The following is a 20,953-nucleotide window of genomic DNA, read 5'->3' as shown; positions in this document are numbered from 1 at the left end:
GTTCAGCATCTGCCCTCCACACACTTGTGCACACATGGGCACATACATTTGTGCATACACGTGCTTCCCCACATATGAGTGCACATATGCAAATAAGCACACACACCTCACATAGACACATGAATAAAGGAAAAAACAGACTTACAAAGAGTGGGATTCACAAGGTTTATTTTAAAGTTTAAAAAACAGTTTTCACTTGAATATTATGAAGTTAATTTTTAAAATAAAATAAAATCTACAAATGTTTTGTACGTGAGTGAGAATGTACTTTACCAATGCCCTCTAGTGGCTAAAGAAAAAGAGCTGACAAAGGTACATTAAGGAATGTAATAAATTTTAGCTTTAAAAAGAAAAGGACCTAATAAAACTGTAAAGCACTATATAGGATATGCAAAGGGGAAATCATCAATTACTACTTAATACCACATTTAATACAGAGAAATCCCATAGCTCAGCTACCCCTAAATCCTGGGTGGGAAGGAATGGGGGCTCCACCTTGCTCAGGTGATTCAAAAAGGACTCAAAACAGGAGAGTTCCAAGGTTTCTGAGAGCAAGTGACCTCGGAATTTCATCACTGGCCATAGGCCGAGAATATTCTGGAAAACGAGAGAGACTATCTTGGTTGGATTTTACGATACCACTATGACAGATAGGAATGGATTGTGGTTGGCATGAGTTGGGAAAGACTCTGCTCATCATTTTCAGAAGTTTATACCTTATGCCTAAAAAAATAACGAGTCAGGCTGGAGAGATGGCACTGACTGCTCTTCCAGAGGTCCTTAGTTCAATTTCCAGGAACCACATGGTGGCTCACAACCTTTGTTAAGGTTTTTGGTTTTGTTGCTGTTGTTTTGTTTTGTTTTGTTTTGTTTTGTTTTGTTTTTTGTCTAATCCATTCTCATAGCAATAATAACGTAACTGCCAATAACCTGCAGAGGTTGGAGAAATGGTCCAGGGGATAAAGTGCTTGGTGAACAAGTGTAAAAAACAGAGTTCAGACCTCTAGTATCCACATAAATTCAAAGAAGGCATGGTCGCCCACCTCTAATCCCCGGGCCTGAGAGCACACACTTGCCTGGACTAGCTACCTCAGTGAGCTCCTGGTTCATGGAGAAACCCTGCCTCAGCAAACAAAGTGGAAAGAGATTGAGAGAGACACTTGTCATAAGCTTCTGGCTGCCAATTGACGTGGCCACATGCCATACTCCTGCAGACATACAAACATGCACGCGCACACACACACACACACACACACACACACACACACACACACACGTAAAACAAATACAGCTTCCTCCAGGATAGGCCACCTAGAGAAGGCATCCGTACTTTCTTACCTGCAGGATACTCATATCCAAATTCTGAAAAGTGACCAGCAGTATTCTTGTTTGTTTGCTTTCTTCCTTATTTTGTTTGAAAAGCAAACTGGGGACTTAAAGCCCACACTTGGAAAAAGAAAAAGAAATATTCTAAAAGCATTTATGATTTAATTGATAGTAAGTGCATAAATAATGGAGAAATAAGATTCATAATCTGTGTATTTTCTGCCTCAGGAGAAAAAAGAGGAAGCAGAAACATCACGGTTCCAAATTCCCTTAATGCTTTGTTTTAGGGAAGGGGAAAGAATAAAGCCAGTCTTGTCCTAGGAAATAAGAACTAACATAAAATTACTCTACCTAGAGGAGACCCAGTCGTTCAAATGATCCTAATCCCCAGAAGGCTCTCAGTTAGCAAAGGTGAATTCTACTGTACACAAGAAAACATTACTTTATTGTTGATATTAATACATTTAATTTAATGTTGAATTTTGCATCTTGCTGATTTGGTTTTGCTTTCCTCTCATTCATTAGGTATATAAAAAAACAGAACATGAGATTTTAACTCAGCATTCATTTGCCTGGTCTTCTCATCAGAAACTCAGACCCACTTCTTCATAATCTTTTTCCAGAGCAGCCAGATCTTCCCTGGCCTCTACAAACTCCCCAAGTTCCATGCCTTCTGTGATGTACCAGTGCAGGAATGCCTTCTTGGCATACATGAGGTCAAATTTGTGGTCCAGGCGGGCCCAGGCTTCCACAATTGCCGTGGTGTTGCTCAACATGCACACAGCACGCTGAACCCTAGCTAGATCCCCTCCTGGTACCACTGCAGGTGGCTGATAATTGATGCCCACCTTGAAACCAGTTGGACACCAATCAACAAACTGAACAGAGGTCCTAGACTTCATGGCTGCAATTGCTTCATTTACATCCTTAGGGACCACATCTCCTCTGTACAGTAAGCAGCAAGCCATGTACTTCCCAAGCCTGGGATCACACTTGACCAACTGGTTGGAGACCTCAAAGCAAGAAGCAGTGACATCAGACACAGAGAGCTGCTCTTGGTACGCCTTTTCAGCGGAGATGATGGGGGCAAGAGCTGTGATGGGGAAATGGATTCTTGGATAAGGTACTAGGTTGGTCTGGAATTCAATTAAGTCTACATTCAAAGGTCCTTCAAAACGCAGTGATGCAGTGATGGAAGACGACACCTGGGCAATCAGCCTGTTGATACTAGCATAGGAAGGACGTTCAACGCCAAGTTTGTGCTGGCAGATGTCGTACAAAGCTTCATTGTCCACTATGAAGGCACAATCTGAGTATTCTATGGTGGAGTGAGTGGTGAGGATGGCATTGTATGGTTCTACCACAGCAGTAGAGATCCTAGGAGATGGGTAGACAGAGAACTCCAATTTTATCTTCTTGCAATACTCTACGGAGAGTCGCTCCATCAAGAGAGATGTAAATCCTGACCCTGTGCCTCCTCCAAAGCTGCGGTAAATCAAAAATCCCTGAAGTCCACTGCATTGTTCTGCCTGGGGGTTGGGGGGGGAGTGGGAATTACAGTCAGTTAACTAGAAGGAATCAGTACTTACTTGCAGGACACTCATATCCAAATTCTGAAAGTGCCCAGCAGTATTCTTGTTTGTTTACCATGATAATGGTAGAACATAGCTTCCCAAGAACAAAGGACTCAGAAAGGAGACTAGGGCAAAGGCTCCATCAGTAAAGTGCTTGCCTTACAAGTATGCAGGTCTGAGTTTGATCTTCAGAAAGAGAGAGGAGGGAGGGAGGAAGGGAGGGAGGGGAGAAGGGAGAGGAAAGGAGGAGGGAGAAGGGGAGGAAAGGGGGCAGAAAGAGGAGGAGGAAATGGGGGAGGAGGAGGAGGAGGAGGAGGAGGGGAACAGAACTGGTTGGTCACAGTGCCAGATGATTATGCTCCCAGGACTAAAGAGGTGAAGGCAGTCAGATCACCAGGGCTTGGTGACTCTCTGTCTTATCCTGGTTGGCCAGTTCCAGGTAATTAAGAGACCCTGTCTCAAACAAACCACAAAATAGATGATATCTGAGGGATGACAGGCAAGTTTGTCCCCTGGTCCCCACATGCACCTGTGTACACAAATACACACACTTTAAAATGATTCAGAATGTCTTCTTTGGCCACCTCAGCTACACAACAAACATAGCTACTTTGAAATACACTTGAATATTACCCCTGGAGTTGGGAAAGTCTTTAAAGTTTTACTACCACTTAAGTAGCCCTAATCCTGAACTCCAAGATGCTCCAAACCCTCTCTCTCTCTCTCTCTCTCTCTCTCTCTCTCTCTCTCTTTTTCTTTTTGAGTACTTACATGATGCCACTAACGGAAACTCTGTATCTGAGCTCACAGAAATGGGTGGCAATCAGCACACAGACACACTAAACGGACCTCATAACGCTGTCTGAAGCCTATGTCTATAAGGAATATTTGAAATTTAAGTTCTTTAAAGATTTATTTATTTATTTCAAGCACACTAGAAGAGGGCATCAGATCCCATTACAGAGGGTTGTGAGCCACCATGTGGTTGCTGAGAATTGAACTCAGGACCTCTGGAAGAGCAATCAATGCTCTTAACCTTCTCTCCACCCTCCCATTTAAATAAATTTTACATTTGACTTGGGTCCCCTAAAATTCGTGTGTGTGTGTGTGTGTGTGTGTGTGTGTTAGTGTTCATGTGCATGTGCATATGTGTGTGTGCATACATGTGTGCAAATATTCTAAAGCCTGGAAAATACCCATCCAAGTAGTTCTGGTCCCAATCATGACAGATAAGGGAGGCTCGGTGTATAAAAGCAAAGCTTAAATATTTGGCTACTTTTTGTTGTTTTCCATGAATTTATCTACATAGGATCTGAAGGATTTGTCAATAATAAAGAAAAGAAAGTCAGCAAAATACAGAAGCAAGATAAATTCCCCTCCACAATAGACAAAGTGCCTCTTAAGTTATACACTATATTCAGGATACTATGATAGGCCATATGCTACCGGTGGTTACACCAAACCACTTACCTAACAAAGGACCTGCAGATTTCAACCCTTACAGAACTATTAGAAGATTCAGTAAGTAACCTCTGCCCATCGTCATCTTCACAAGTAGTGGTGACAATTGGAAAAGAATACATTTTAGAAAGCTTTGAAAGTGTCTGCTAACACACACAGCACAAATCATACAATAGCAGACACAGAAAGCCACCCAGCAGTTGTAAAGGCTTCTCAGTCAACTAAAGCCTCCCCTTAAGCATCTACAGGAGGCCCAGTGTGAGAGGCTTGGGGGTGGCAGCAAGTAAGGCTGGTGGATGCTGCTATGAGATCACAAGTACCCAGCATGACCCATCAAGCTGCAAGAGCAGCTACTTGCCAGCTTCCGGATCCTTTCTAGAACAAGCTCGATGACCTCTGAACCCACGGAGTAGCGACCTCGTGCATAGTTGTTGGCAGCGTCCTCCTTTCCATTCACAAGTTGTTCTGGGTGGAAGAGTGAGTGGTACCTTCCCACACGGATCCCATCTGTAGAGAGGGAGGGGTGGTCAGTGCTTGCATGCACTTTAACTGCTGGCCTCTTTCTAACTCTGACAGAACTCTATACTCTGGTCCCCATCCCTTTCCCATGGTATTGAAAAGAAATGGAATTTATCCCGTAGAAATGGTCTTTCTTAGTCTAAAAAAAAAAAAAAAAAAAAAAAAAAAAAAAAAAAAAGAAGTTTTCTGGTTGGTGTTGGTAAGCAAGGTATTGCATATTCCAAAAAGACTTTTTATCCTCCTGCCTCTGTTCCTTGCAGTCTGGAATATACAGGTGTGCACTGCCTTATCTGCTTTAACGCTGAATTAAAGAACTGATTACAAGATTTGTGCATGTTAGGTGAGCACTCTACAACAACTCCCCAACAGTTTCTTAGTTTTATTCTTCATAACACCCAGCAGAGTAATACTTAGCCTGTATGTAAGTATCTTCAGCCTTACCATTTTTGACCCTATACATTAGTAAAATGTTTAAGCTTTGCATTACACTAACATTCTTTGACATGAATCCATTTTGTCCTACCAATTTGTTATGTGTCCTAACTCAAATCTAATAAGGAAAACAACTCTAACCTAGTATAGGCAGATTGTATTTCTCTGGTAGGGCAGATTAGTTTTCAAAGATGACCATAAAAACACTTCCTATCATACATTTGATTCTAGAAACTTTCTGTGCTTGCATTAAAAGGTGGAGTAGGGTCCATATCCCATCCCTAGTGTCTTCATAACTACCTTGACTATCTGAGAACAGAAGAAAGGGCACTAGGTGACCTCCAGAGCTAGGTGGCAATGTCATAAGTTTCTGCCTTGTACCCATGGGATAATTGTCCTTGAGACCTGACTACCATGCTATGACAAGGATCTAAGCATTTCAGAGACAGGCCATGTGACAAGGACTAAAAGCCCCACCAACATCCATGTCTCAGGACTCAGAACACCAACTTGACCCAAAGGTGAGTGAACCACCATCCAAGTAAGTGCCCTGGCTCCCATCTGATTCTTCAAATCTAGAATCAAGTGGAACAGTGAGAATTTATACCTTCTGAACCCCACAATAGACTACAAATGTATGAACAAAATCATGGTTATTCCTGCCTTACTGTGTTTGAAGGGAGTTTGTTTTGTAGGAATAGATAACACACAAAACTACTCCCATATCTAGCTGCTCTCATAAGACAATACTTAATTCCTACCTCCAATATCTCTCTTGCTGCATTTTAGAAAATTTATGACAGGCTATTAGAAAATCTGTCATTATTAATTATACAATAGCATTTAGGCTGTCAAAATGGCAAACTTGCTGCCAAGCCTTTTAGCTTGAACTGGACCCCTAGAATCTGCATGGTAGGAGAGAAACAACTCTTTCAAGTTGTCTTCCGCCCTTCACACAAGTACCACCATGCCCCATATGTGTTCAAATGTCACAAGGCAGGAGAGGGAGTAGAGACAGGTAGGGAGAAGGACATGGAAACAGAGGGGGAGGGAAAGGGAGAGAGAGGGAGAATAAATAAACATACATTTTAAATAATAGCATTAGCATCTCCTATAATTTTAAGATTTATATGGTACCTTTTTCCTGTGGGATAATTTTTGAATACTCTACTCTTTTATAGAAGATAATGACAAATTTTCAACTTCTTTCCCAATAGCTTCTAGCTTTGCTCTCAGAGCCAGGAAAAAGATTCAATGCTTGGCTGAAATGAGGGTATGGGTAAAATAGGAGCTTTACATAATTTCACCCCACAGGAAAGAAAGCCAACCTAAGTCCCCCATTTGAGTATGTCTGTCATGTTATAGACTGAGGCTTGGAAAAGGTCTACATGGTCCTGTTCATACGGATTAGCACAACCTCATAATCTTCCTTGGTTTTTTTGACTGGGGTCTTGGTTAAAAGCACTAGCAAGTCAAATTTAGATTACCTATAACAGTTGGTTCTAGGTCCATGAAAAGTGTTCTAGGCACATGCTTCCCAGCACTTGTCTCATGAAAGAAGGTATCTAAAGATGCATTCATATGTTCCACTTTAGGATTTTCCAAATTATCATGTTGATGGTCCAGAATAAAGCCATCTGGCTGGATCCCATGTTCCAGGCAATACAGTTCCCAGCAAGCATCCCCGATCTGGACACCAGCTTGACCAATGTGAATGGAGAGACACTCCCTCTGGAATAAGCCACAGTGGGTTAAAACATAGTCAGAACTTAGACTGCATAAGCACTACTGGATACAAGTGTCAAAGACCAAAGTAGCTTAGAAATCACAAAGGAAGCTCGTTATCATCGAAAGGAGTGGTTCTCAACCTTTTTAATGTTGCGACCCTTGAATAGAGTTCCTCCTGTTGCAGTTACCCTCAACTATAAAATTGTTTTGTTGTTACTTCATAACTGTAATTTGCTACTGTTATGAATCATAATGTAACCAACCCTTGTGACTCCCACTCCCCTGCCCCCACCCCAGGTTAAAAACCACTCCTCTAAAGTGTTCTAAGAAAGGGGCTAGGTAGCTCAGCAGGTAAAAGCAAATTGCTGGCCACTTAAATCTGACACTATAAATTTAATCCACAGAACACACATACAGGGGGAAGGAGATAACCATCTCCACAGCAGAGTCCCAGGAAAAACAAATTCCAAGGAGCAGCCACAGTGCATGGAAACCTGAACCAAGGACTAAAATGCTGCTTACATCCTTTCATGCTGCTGTGTCTGCTCATGAGTAAATCATTTGCCTTGACAGGCAGATGCCTTGAGTTGGGTCCCTGGAACCCAGATAAAGGCAGAAGGAGAGAATAGACTCCACAAAGTGGGTGGAGACATACAGTGTTCATATATGCAAATCATGCATGCATACACACAATCATAATAAACAGGATAAAATGTTTTTAAAATCTGTCTACTATATAAACAAAGCACTTACTACTGTGCAATGGATAAATGATTGAGTTAGGACTCTATATGTATAGTCTTATATAACCCACATATAACTATAATTAGGGTAAAATGAGAGATGTGATAAGTGGGTTATTAGAGAAGAATAAATTTTAAATCAACCAGCTATGACAAGTAGTACAACTTCAAACAAATCAAAGACATCATCTCTTCATGCCTTGAAATTTTGTTATTCATATATGCACTCCACAAGGAGGAATACTCTCAGGTTAAAACTATTAGATATCTCCACTTATTTTCCAAACAAGAAGGTCGCTATGCATAAAAATCGGTGGCCAGAGAGGTGGCCGAGTGGGTAAGATGTTTGCCATCAAGCCTGAGGAGCAGGGGTTTGGTCTCTGGAACAGCATGATGGAAGGAGAGGACCAGAACCAAGCCCTTCGAGTTGCCCTCTGACCCCAGACCAATGTCCTTACCACAATAAGTAAAATGAATGTGATCATTTTTTAAATGTTCTATCATATGCATAATTATATAAAGAGTATTTTTCAAATACTTTTTTCAAAATACTTTTTTACTATTATTATCTTGTGTGTCTATGTGCATAGGAATTCAGATCCCCTGAACCCAGATAAATACTGTGTGGGTAAGTGACTTTCCTATAACTCTAGCCTGGGAAGGCAGAGATAGAAGCCCCAGAAAGCAAGCTGTTTGCAAAAGCAGCTGCATCTCTCAACTCTGGGTTTGATTGAGAGACCATGACTCAAGGAATAAAATGGAAAAACAATTGAAAGTGATTGCTAACATCAACCTTGGGCCTCCATATGCATGAACTCACACACACACACACACACACACACACACACACACACACACATGTATGTAGGTGTGCATCCTGGACCAAGTCTGCCCTGGGCTGCACTGCTTTCTACATTCTCAGGTGCTTCAAGCTGCTTGGCCTTGTAACCTGAGGGGCAATGGCAATGGTGCATGCACTGTCTCAAAGTCTGAACTCAACTACAGACCTCCGACCTCCCACCAATCACTGGCCTATGGTATCCACAGGCCTCCAGTGTGGGTGAGGAGGCAGAGGTCAAGGCAATCTGATGTGGATTCTGCTGCCCTCAGCAGTACCAAAACCTTGTACTTTGTCTCCACGCATATGTCCTACCACCATAGACATATTCCCTTCAAGAGAATTTCAGGTTCAATACTTAGACCTTCATCTTCGTTTCTTCTTTGTGCAACTCTGTTTCTGGCGTCAACAGCTCTGAACTTAACATCAACTTCACTTTACTTAGAATGAACGAATAGCCTTTCAACTATTGGCATGTGAAAATCAAAACCATACATTCCATTACGAACAAGGTTTGTAAATTCTTATCTGCAAAGAGCAATTTCATTCCTCTCCCCTCCTCATGAACTTTAAAAGCTGTAAACGAATTAACCAAACCAGACCTTTGTCCTCTAAGTTTAAGATCGATTTCAAAAGGAGGGTTGTTCATAGTGTCTGCACCTCGCAGAACCTCTTCACCTACATAATTCACAGGCAGACAGCTCTGAGAAGCTCCCTTCCCCAGCTGTCAGTTACCACCTCAGGAACTCTGTTGAGAGGCAAATTTGCTCTCTGACTGTAAGTCACAGTAAACACAATCACCAGCAGAGATAAACTGCTGCTCTTTGGGTGCTCAGACAACATGGTAAGTAGTCCTGTCCTTTCTCAAAACAGCACAAAGAAGTTGGCCTGACAAGCCCTGTTCCTGGCTTCAGAAGCATCCAAGGGTAGAGAGGACTAGATTGATTTTATTTTTCTCTCAGCCTCTGTCTCCTTTCTTGGGTCTCTCTTAGAACACTCATCATAGTATTAAAGAGTCTAAGATTGTAACTATCTGCTAAAAATCAACATCAACAAGTCTCAGCACACTGATAAATGCCATTCCAAAACTGATTTTAAGTTACTGAGAAAGCATAATTTTTCAATGAAGCCTTTAATATTAAAATAGCTGTAGATTCGTCTGCAATTCTAAGAAAGAGGGCAAAAGGCCTCTCATACCCTTCACTCATCTGCTCTCAGGGGAAAGATCTTGCAAGACAACATCACATCCAGAACACTGACACTGGTCCACTCAAGACACAGAACATTCCTCTACCACAAATATCTTTCATGCTGGAAGCCAGTATGCATTAAGAGTAGAAACAACTTAAGCAAACTTAATGGTAGAGAGAAAGCCCACTGGGGCAAGACAGAGAAGAAAAAATAGTTTTAAAGGTTGCATCCACTGAAAAATTCAAAATTCTAAGATACTAAGAACTACTGTGATTTCCACAAAGGGGAGGGGGGCATTAGAGGGGAAGTGATCCTCTAAATGTAGTCCCAGAACAGAACTATAAGAAGTAACTATATTCACTCACACAGAACTAAAGAGAGGGGGAAGGAAAATGCTGTGTCTTTATCCTGCCTCACCTCATCAATTTATTAAGGATTTAGGTTGGAGGAATGTACCTAAATACAACCTACAAAATCTGCCACCATCCCAACGCTATTAATCGCGTCCTATGTTCACTTACCATGATGATCTGCAGGTGCCCCTATAACCCTCTGGTGACGATTGAGGAGCAGTCATTTCTAGCTCAGCCTTATCACAGGGCCCGGAAATGACTCCACCTGAGGGCTGAAAACACTCTTCACTTAAAGCAACACACCCAGTTTTTAAGGTTTTCAGCTCTCTGATGGCAAGCCTAACAAGGTATGATGAAGTTTGTGCCAACTACACCTTAGTCTACTAAGTTAGTGACTATTTAACCACAACTGCTTCTAAACTATATGTATGATGAATATAATAAATTACTTTGTGTGTGTTTGTGGGAGGAGAGCTCACATTCATGTGTATGCTCATGCCTTGGGAGACCAGAGGACAGCCTCCAGTGTTGGTCCCCAAAAGTCACCCACCTTGGTCTTTGTTGCAGGGTCTCTCACTGGCCTGGCACTTGCTGATTAAGCTAGGCTGGTTGGCTGAGGTTGCCAAGGCATTTTAAAATTAACTGGCAAACGTGTGTGTGCGTGTGTGCCCTAGGGATCCATTTGCCCCCACCTATACATCACAGATTGTCTTAGTAACTATTCTATTGCTGTGAAGAAACACCATGGCCAAGGTGACGCTTATAGAGGAAAGGATTTAGCTGGGTCTTGTTTATAGCTTCAGAGGTTCAGTCCATTATCATGGTGGGAAGAACAGCAGCATGCAGGTAGATATAGTGCTAGAAAAATAGCCAGAAGTTCTATAGCCAGATCCACAGGCATCAGAGAGAGATAAACCCAGTGACACACTGTCTCTAACAAGAGGGCACACCTCGTCATCCTTTCAAATAGTCCCACTCCCTGGTGATCAACCAATCAAATCTATGACCCTATGGGAGCCATTCTTATTCAAATCACCATACTGATATACCAACACACTGGTATAATGAAGGATACAGCTAAGGCTCTCATGCTTGTATAATAAGCACTTTTCTGACTATCTTCACAACCCTCACAAATGCCCTCCAAAGTTTTTCCTTTGGTGTTAAGAATTGAGTCAATGTTCATGAAGAAAATGAAAGCATATGGGTAGCACTTGCTGCACCTGCAAATCAGCCTGGAAGTGCTGGGAACCAAACTCCAGCCTTCTGTAAAGGCAGCGAGAGCTCTTCCCACTGAGCTGTCTCTCCAGCCCCAAATCAACCCTTTCCATTTGCTCCATAAGGACTTGATAGGTATCTTCTCCTTGAATAAGGTTCAGACCATTCTCAAAACAGACAAGACCAGGCACATTCAGTTGGGTATAAACATAGATCAGTCCTAAAGAATTACGGAGAACAAAGACAGTATCTTCCCCCCCCCCTTTTCTCTCTCTCTCTCTCTCTCTCTCTCTCTCTCTCTCTCTCTCTCTCTCTCTCTCTCTCTCTTTAAGACAGGCTCTTACTATGTAGACTGTATGAAATTCCAATTCTCAGCCAGCCCACACTGACTGGCCTCTTACATGCTGGGATTAAAGCCATATGTTGGAGATTGGTTCTAATGCTTTTGATTCAATCGGGAATCTTTGTGATTCCAAAAGCTAAAGGTCCTTGTCCGCAATTGGTTTTTGATAGATAATAAAGATGCCAGCAGTTAATGGCTGGGCAAAAGGAGAGGGGGCAGGACTCTTAAAATTGTGCGAGCTAGGACACAGAGGGGAGGAGACGGAGAGATCACCATGAAGTGGTGGGAGATGGATGGATGCAGAAGCTGCAGGAGAGAAAGCCAACCACCCATGTGAGAATTCAGGCTCTCTCTCTCTCTCTCTCTCTCTCTCTCTCTCTCTCTCTCTCTNTNTGTGTGTGTGTGTGTGTGTGTGTGTGTGTGTGTGTGTGTGTGTGTGTGTCTTCACTTCATAAATCCAAAGAGTTTCTGGGAGGGTGGCTGGAAGTGTGTAACCCTCGGAGAACACAAAGTGGTGTAGCCCAAATCTACCTCTACAGCCATGCATTACCACTACTTGGTCAGATGCACTCTTTCTACCAGCATCTCCCACACATGCAGTTTGTCCAACAGCACTCCCAGACATGGGTGAATTTTCTAGATTTGTGCTATTACTTTGTTAATATAGTACTTTAATTTGTATGCTTATTTTCTTTGGTAAGCAAGTTCAAATTCCTAAAACTTTATGGAAGCATCTCTCACATAAACTACAGCAACTCTCCATAATGTATGTTTTCCTTGTGCAATTAGTTGAAAAGCTGTAAGACCAACATTGAGGCTCTCCAGAGAAAAAAGAAAATTCTGATGTAGATAACAGCATCTGTGTCTTCAACAGCTCCTAGTCAAGGGTTCCAGCCCACAGCGCACCTGCTGATGGCAGATCCCACAGCTTCTACAACCACATACAGCAAATCCTTGAAATAAATCTATATCCATACAGCACTGGTTTAGACACACTTGGTAGCTATTCTTAAGTCTTGAAAGAATGAAGAAAATGAAGCTGATAAAAGCATGGTGCTTGCTCTTAGGATTCCCTTTCATTACCATTTGTTTCTTAAGTTTTGTTTTTGTTTTTTTTTTCATAAATGTGATTTCAGTGGCCAGTTCTTCACATACAACAAACCAAAAGAGCCGCCTTGAATTTCTGTTGACTTTGGGTTTTGTTTTTGTTTGAGTTCATTGTTTTTAAGATTTATGTTTATTTTATGTGTGTGGGTGTGTATGGCCATGAGCCCAATGTGTGTGGGCAGAAGTGTAGGTAAGAAGAAGGCATTGGATTAAACTGGAGTTAAAGGCAGCTGTAGGTTACTCAATGTGGATACTGAAGTCCAAACTTGTATCTTCTACAAGGTCAACAAGTTCTCTTAACTGCTGAGCTACCTCTCCAGCTCTGGTTTTGGCTCTTTGAGACAAAGTCTTAACATGTGGACCAATTTAACCTGACTCTCCATCGTCCTGCCTCTACCTCCCAAGTCTTGAGATTACAAGCTTGTGAAACCTTATTTAGCTAAGAAAAAAACCTCTCAGCAACAAAATAGTGATTTGGGGTTGTTTGCTTGTTTGTTTGTTTATTTGTTTAATCACTCAGCTCTGAGAAATAATTCTGATTAATATCCTGAACATTTTTGAAGTACTGTTTGATGATCCTCCATTGATAGGCTCTAGAAATCACTGGCCATTGTCATTCTGCCCTTATTTCACCCAAATCCTTCCCATCTCCTTCCATCCTTTCCACCCATTAGGAACTTAACTCAGACTTTTAAGTCTTCAATGTCTTTTACTAACATAGTCAAGCACACACACACACACACACACACACACACACACACACACTGCAATGACACCATGACCTAAAATCAAGTTGGAGAAGAAAGGGTTTATTTTATGCTTCCACAACACAGTTCATCATCAAAGGAAGTCAGAACAGGAACTCAAGTGGTATAGGAACCTGGAGGCAAGAGCTGAAGCAGAAGTCACACAAGGGTGCTGCTTATTGACCTGCTCCTCATGGCTTGCTTAGTCTTATTTCTTATAGAACCCAAGGCCACCAGCCCAGGGATGGCACCACCTATGATGGACTGGTCCCTCCCCCATCGATCACTAATTAAGAAAAATGCCTACAGGCCTGCCAACAGCCCAGACTTATGGAGATATTTTCTGAAGTGAGGTTTCCCTTTTCTCCAATGACTTTGTGTCAAGTTAACATAAAACTATCCAGTCACAGGGGCTGAAGAGATTACTTGAGTTAAGGTTTAAGACTACTTGCTGACTTCTTGAGCCCCAGGATTAGCTCTGAGCATTGGGTAATTCATAACTACCTGTAACTGCAGTTCTAGGGCATCCAATGCCCTCTTCTGCACTCTTTACATACATACATACACACACACACACACACACACACACACACACAGGGGTGGGGGGATAAAAATCTAAAACAATTAGTATACTTCTGATTAATTGTCCCAGCTTACTGATTTTTCTTCAGTGCATATGCCTAAAGACTTTTGTAGGGAAATAAAAAGATCAATCTACACTTGAAAATAGGTAACACTTAGCTCCAATCAAATTAGTGAGATTATTTACTCAAGGAGAGATCTAGCATCCAATATTATATAAATAAATAAAAGGTCGAATTTTAAATAAGACCGATTTTCTCCACCCTAACCTGAAAAAAGTATGCTATAACAGAGGAACCATTTGTCCAGAGTTGAAGACTCAATGATTCGCAGGTCATGTATTTAGTTCTGTCCTAGACAGTGAAAATTACTGAATCCAGGAAGCAGAGGGACAGGTCGTTTAGACAATAGAAGATCAATCTATTGTACATTTGTAGGGTTTCACTGGCCTTTTCCAAGGTTTTGTGACCACCTCTCAATATGTAGTTATGGTTATTTGAGTGACAAATGTCCTTCATAGGCTCTAGTCTTCGAACACCTGGTTCCCAGTTGGTGGTGCCATTTAGGAATGTTTATGGGGTGGACCCTTGGGTGAAGAACGTATGTCACTAGGGTCTGGCTTTTGGAATTTGTAGCACACTCCATGTCCAGTTCACTCTCTACCTTGTAGTTGCAGTCAAAGATGTGATCATTTTTTTTCTCCTAACACCGTTCCTGAAGCTTGCTGGCACATCTTCCAACCACAATAGACTCTTATCCCTCTGCAACCATAAGCTCAAATAAATTCATCCTTTGGTAAGTTGCTTTGGTCAGAGTGTTTTATTACATCAACAAATAAAGAGTCCAGTTTCCTTCCACTTGCTTCAATATACCATGGGCCTTCGATTCCTTTTCTTATGGTACAGCCTAGCTGAAAGTCTAGTATTTTATTGTAGATATTCAATAGATATGTGTGAGTAGCTAAAAAAAAAAAAAAAAAAAGTAACAACTTCCCAAGTGAATGAATATTGAAAGAATTTTCCTGCACAATTCCATGCAGTGCACAACTTCCATGCAGTCCCCATATCAGCATCTTTTATTATCTATTACATTGACAGTAAATGTTCCCTAATAACTTCTGGTGATAACACCAAAACCAGCTTCAGTATCTTCAGGAATAGAGACAAACTAACTTGCTTCTGTGTGTAAAAGTGTGTGGTTCCACTAAAATATCTTCATTCTACCAAACTCGGCATAGAGATCAATTGTTTTGGATGACATTTCTGTGTTTACATTGTATTTGCTAAAAGCAATATTTTCTCCAGTATCTCACTCTGTTTAAGAATTCTTAAATCAAGAAAATTAAAAGTATTTTTAAGTGCCAAAAGTCTTATCACCTAGAAAATTTTAATTAATCTCAACTTTCTATTCTGTATAATTACAAAGAGTGATTTATAATTAATTATAGTTCTTTTGTGGGTAGGATTACTATTCTATGATGAAACACCATTATCAAAAGCAACTTGGAGGGGGGAGGGCTTATTTTACTCACACTCCCCTCACAAATCACTTCATGATTTGTCATAGGGTTTCTATTACTGTGATAAAACACTGTGACAGAGGGGGAAAAAATACTTGAGGAGGGTTTATTCAGCTTACACTTCTATATCACAGTTCATCATCAAGGGAAGTCAGGACAGGAACTCAAGCAGTGCAGGAACCTGGAGGCAAGAGCTGATGCAGAGGCCGTGGAGGAGTGCTTACTAGCTTGTTCTTCATGTCTTCTTCTCTCTACTTTCTTACAGAACCCAGGACCACCAGCCCAAGAATGGTATAACCATGATGGGCTGGCCTATTTCCCATCAACCACTAATTAAGAAAATGTTCTATAGACTTACCTACCACCTAATATTAGAGAGGGTTTGTCATGGTTTGAATATGCTTGGCCCAGGGAGTGGCACTGTTTGGAGGTGTGGCCTTGTTGGAGTAGGTGTGTCACTGTGGGTGTGGGCTTGAATACCCTTGTTCTAGCTGCCTGGAAGCCAGTATTCTGCTAGCAGCCTTCAGATGAAGATGTAGAACTCTCAGCTCTTCCTGTACCATGCCTGCCTGGATGCTGCCATGTTCCTGCCTTGATGATAATGGACTGAACCTCTGAATCTGTAATCCAGCCCCAATTAAATATTGTCCTTATAAGGGCTGTCTCTTTCATGGTGTCTGTTCACAGAAGTAAAACACTAAAACAGAATTTTTAAAAACTGACATAAAACTAGCCATCATTGTTCTATATTTTATATTTTATGCTTTCACTTAAAATCACAATGTTTTGTTTTACTATATACCTCTTATTTTTAATTTTCTTTTATTTTCAAGATTATAATATAATCACACCATTTTCCCCCTTCTCTTTTCTCCTTCCGAAATCTCTCCTATACCCCTTCTTGCTATCTTTCACATTCATGGACTCTTTTTATTAATTACTGTTACATAGTGAATATGTAACAATATGTTATACATATATGTTCCTAAATACACAAATACAGCCAGCTCAGTCTGTATGATGTTATTTGTATGTTTTCAGGGCTAGCTGTTAGTATTGGCTAACCAATGGTATTCCCTGAAGAAGACCATTTCTTTATCGGCTGAATGCAGTCTTCACAGTTAATCAGTTATATTTAGACATCTCCCAGTCATTCATTTAGATTGCCTTTAATTTTTCTATTATACACAACATCATTAATATCTTCCTGTATACAAGAGAGACTAGATTTAAGACCATTAGCAATATTTAAAATCAGAGAACGTTTTTATTTACCAATCTTCACATAATAACCTGAGCAGGGTCCCTTGTTTCATGCCGCACGTTTTGCAGTCTTGCAAGCAGAGAAAGCAGCCCTTTCCATTCGGTAAGGCGACTGTGTCCTACTTACTGAAAGACAGGAGTACATAACTAGATTTCACTGGTTCTCTAGAGACATCCCGGAGAACAAAGTATTGTCTTTGGCAATTGGGAATATATTCCACATGAATAACTTAGTGTTTATACGTCCAGCTGCCTCTTGCTTTGAGGTCAATACCTTCATCCTGTCTAACGCTAAGCAACAACAAATGATAAACAGCTTCCGATCCATTTTCCTGCCCTGCAAGTGAAAGTTCTAGTGAATAGAGACTGTCTTTCAGGAGTACGGTGTGTAGTTAGAATAAATCCCCAAATTCCTAACTTTCACTCTACCACTTTCTCTTTGTCATTGGAGCTCCTAAAAGTTTGGTGTGAAGTCTTCTGATTGGGGCGGGACTCCACGTAGCCTAGCAACCGCTTCCCGCTCTCTGATTGGCCGATCTCTGGCCAGCCGCCATTTTCAAATCCCCGGATGACGGCGGTAGCCGCTCTCTGCTAGAAGGCAGGACTTGCTGCCTCGCAGAAGCTGGCGGGCATTGTGCCCGCCACGATCGGTCCCCTGGGCACTGGGCCACCGCCCCACCCGCCCCCCTCTCCGGACATGGAGCCAGAGCCAGCGGCTCAGAAGCAGCCCCGGCCTCGGAGGAGAAGCCGCAGGGTCTCAATGCTCAGCGAGGAACCTGCCGCGGGGCTTCCGGCCGACACACCCGGGCCGGCGGCGAACGAGAGGTGAGGGTGGCGGGAGGTGGGCGAGAGCCGGGGACCGAGTCTGGAGGCTCGGGACGGGGATGGACCGGACGGTGGGTGACCAAGGACTGGCAGTGCAGCAGGGGAGGCTGGGGAAGGCCGGGCAGAAATGCCGCGGGAGGAGAGTGCGCTGCCCGGCGGTCTGCACCGAGGGCCCCAACAGCGACTGCTCGGCCCTGCGTAGAAGGCGCGGACTCGTTGGACTTGTTGACAATCTCCTTTAACCCCGTCCCTGGGGAACCGTACCTCTGCACCAGAGCTGTTCTCTACCAGAAACTAGTTGTGGATGCAGGCGCTCAGATCAAGACTGTCGTGGAGCCTGTGATGAGAAGAGGAATTGTCACCTGAACAGATACCAACCCTTTCAGCCTAAAAGCGGCTGTTCAAATGAAATGTCCTTTGCAGACCAGAACATGACAGGCTCCTGGAATGAAGAGATCAGAGAAAGACTCTTTCTGGCTTTTCAGTTATTAGCACATTTTCACATTCTGTGTTGTGTCTTCATTTCTATGTGTCTGGGAAAGGCAAACACTAGACTGATTTCAGAAATCTGTGTCTGGAAGAGAGGCTGTGGGAGTCATAATATTTTTATTAAATAGGAAATTGAAATGGCATTTGTCTGGACTACTCTGTCATTCTTTTGCCCTTCGAAATATGAGAAATGGTCTCAAAGTACTGAATGCAGTGGTTTCCCATTATAACGTTATACATTGAGTTACAAAGTATGTAACTTTGTTCAAATCTATGTCCATGCAGTGAGTTTATGATAGTGTCTGCTTCATATAAGGCACTGTGTGAACGTCAGTACTTATCATGGGCCTCTGCAGAAAACTCGGCAGAAATCTTGTCTGTCAGTTTTAAATCTGTAAAAGTAACAGTGCTGTGTCTGCTCCATCTTTTCAGACATCCCCATGGTCCACTTGACATGATTTCAGGTTCTTTTTGGTTTTGTTTCTGAGACAAGTTCTCACTGTGTAACTCACTACCTGTGTAGAGACGCTGGCCACAAACTCATATTGTACTTCTGTACCAGAGCTGTTTTCCATGGAAACTGGTGAACTGTAGGTGGTCTTACATCCATAGGACTGTTGGTGAGAAGAGGAATTGTCACCAAGCAGGCTCCAAACCGTTCTGCCTAAAAACTGGTCTTTCTTCCTTAGCTTCTCCCTGTTCTCGGATTGCAGTGTGAACCTCGATGCCCAGGTCATTTGATAGGATGTTAAATTAATCTTTTATATAGCTTATAGTCTAATCATGCCAAATGGTTTTGAGGAAAGAGCAAACACCTTACTTTGATTATCAAGGGATGGGTAAACCCATTGTATTAAGTAACTCTATAAAGAGCTCGATTCTTTCAGTTAGTGCTGATTTTTATGAATTTGAAGTTTAAGGCAATATTTACCAGAATTCTTGCCTTCTGAAACTTCCTCTCTTCCAATCAGACCGTGTGTTTAAGAAGTCAGAGTGCAGAAAGAAGGCATCTTTGAGACTGAGAATTACAAGAATTAGGATGGGCTAGTTAAGGAGCAGAAAAGGGGGACTTCCTGAAGATGAACAGAAGCAGTGCTTCATTCCACGCTCAGTGTAATACAGTTGCACCTGCCCCAGCATCAGACACTGTTGAGGATGATGGGGATTCAGGTGAACAAAAGCAGATGGAGCGCTTGCTCTCAGGAACCTTAGATTCTCTTGGGAGGCGTTGGTCACGTCATGCAGTGAATTTAAGCCTTTTTGATTCAGAAGAGGAAAGATTCTAGGGCCCAGAGCTGGTAGACTCCAAGGAAACAGTATCCTTCAGACATAAGAGCACTGATACACATCTAAACTTACAGAGATTGAAGGAATGCACAAGACCTGCAACAGGTTCAAACCAGACAAGATCCTAGCACTGAGAATGGGAGAGTGGACACACCATCCTACCCAGAACCAAGAAGCTGTTTGCAATTGATACCTCCTGGGAAAAGGAAAATTGTTGTTTTGTTTTGTTCCAGTGGAGTATTGGTATATCAACCACACTCCGGAGCAAGGCCCATGCCCAGGTGTCTTAGTCACTGATCCATTTTTGTGAAGAGACACCATAATTGAGGCAAAACTTAGAAAAGGAAGATTTAACTGAGCCTGGCTTACAGTTTCAGAGGCTAGTCCATTATCATCATGATGGGACGCATGTAAGCAGACATGGTGCTAGAGAAGTAGCCAGGGTTCTTTATCCCCATCTGCAGGCAGAAGACAGTCTGACTGGGCCTGGCATGGGCTTTTGAAACCCCAAAATTCATTCCCAGTGACATACTCCTCCAACAAGGCCACACCTCTTAATCCTTCTAATCCTTTTCAAGAGTTTGCATTCAAATATATAAGCCTATAGGTGTTGTCTTAGATATTTTCAAAACTTACTTTAGTAAGGGTTCTTAAATGCTTCAACCTCCCTTCTAGCCTACCACCCACCAGAGGTAATGAAAAGGTTAACAGGGCAAAGGCGGATGTAGACCTGTTTAGAGGGGGTGATTCCAGTCTTCAATGTCAGGATATCAGTAGCTCAGTTCTCATGAATCAGCAGTGGTAGCTGGATCCACTGGCAAACACCATTCTCGAATTAACAAGGGCTGTTTGATCCAGAGAAAACCATGAAGCTTTGCCAGTTGCCAATCAGCCCAAGTTCAAGGAAGCTGCAAGAAGCCATCGAAATATCATGAGAAGTTCTTTGGTGCATTTCTCTCATGACAAGCAGTAAGCAGTGAAGAAAGCAAAACAAAACCATGTGAGAGTGTCATCCACTGTCTGTTGCATTATAAATATATACTTTCCAAGCATCATGTGTCCTCTCAAGTGTCTGCTCCAGCAAGACATCACATGCTCTTTTTCCAGGCAGCTTCCAGAAAAACACCATGTGTCTGGTCGTAGCAAAACATCTTCTCTTGTCTGCTTCAGCAAAAACATCCTCTCATAAGACAGTTTCCAGAAAAAAAAATCATATAACACAATGAGTCTTCGAAGAAACCAGCAATTTCTACTTCATATAGGGGCCATTCTTATTCAGACCACCACACCTCGGATAGTTGGCCCACACAAAACAGACACCATGTTTTTGTCTGATTGGTTGGTTATGTTAAAATATGTATCCTGCACATTAACGAGTTTGTTTTAGTTTTTTTTTTTTTTTTTTTTTT

General features: G+C 42.1%; 2 protein-coding genes across 2 annotated transcripts in view; one reads left to right on the top strand and one right to left on the bottom strand.

Moving 5' to 3' along the window:
• Nucleotides 1-151: 151 nt before the first annotated feature.
• Tubal3 (tubulin alpha like 3) lies at nucleotides 152-10,376 on the bottom strand. Its single transcript, XM_021180749.1, has 4 exons — nucleotides 10,334-10,376; nucleotides 6,800-7,043; nucleotides 4,720-4,868; nucleotides 152-2,855 (listed from the first exon to the last, which is right to left on the bottom strand). The coding sequence occupies exons 1-4, from the start codon at nucleotides 10,334-10,336 to the stop codon at nucleotides 1,911-1,913; spliced, it is 1,341 nt and encodes a 446-aa protein (XP_021036408.1). The 5' UTR covers nucleotides 10,337-10,376; the 3' UTR covers nucleotides 152-1,910.
• Nucleotides 10,377-17,484: 7,108 nt separating this feature from the next.
• The window catches only part of Net1 (neuroepithelial cell transforming 1), a 33,495-nt gene continuing 30,026 nt past the window's right edge, over nucleotides 17,485-20,953 (top strand). The window contains exon 1 of the mRNA XM_021180428.2: nucleotides 17,485-17,768. Coding sequence (XP_021036087.1) covers nucleotides 17,641-17,768 — 128 coding nt within the window. The 5' untranslated portion in view covers nucleotides 17,485-17,640. The remainder of the gene's footprint in view (nucleotides 17,769-20,953) is intronic.

The sequence above is a fragment of the Mus caroli genome, chromosome 13, assembly GCF_900094665.2.
Source record: "Mus caroli chromosome 13, CAROLI_EIJ_v1.1, whole genome shotgun sequence".
Taxonomy (NCBI): Eukaryota; Metazoa; Chordata; class Mammalia; order Rodentia; family Muridae; genus Mus; species Mus caroli.
Note: the sequence above shows the minus strand (reverse complement) of the source record. Positions and strands in the feature narration are given on the sequence as shown.

Excerpts from the sequence above, each read along its gene's own strand:
- Tubal3 (XM_021180749.1), bottom strand. Across the intron at positions 4,869-6,799 it reads CCTAGAACCAACTGTTATAG|ATGGGATCCGTGTGGGAAGG; the intron begins GTAATCTAAATT and ends CCCTCTCTACAG. Across the intron at positions 2,856-4,719 it reads TAGAAAGGATCCGGAAGCTG|GCAGAACAATGCAGTGGACT; the intron begins GCAAGTAGCTGC and ends CCCAACCCCCAG.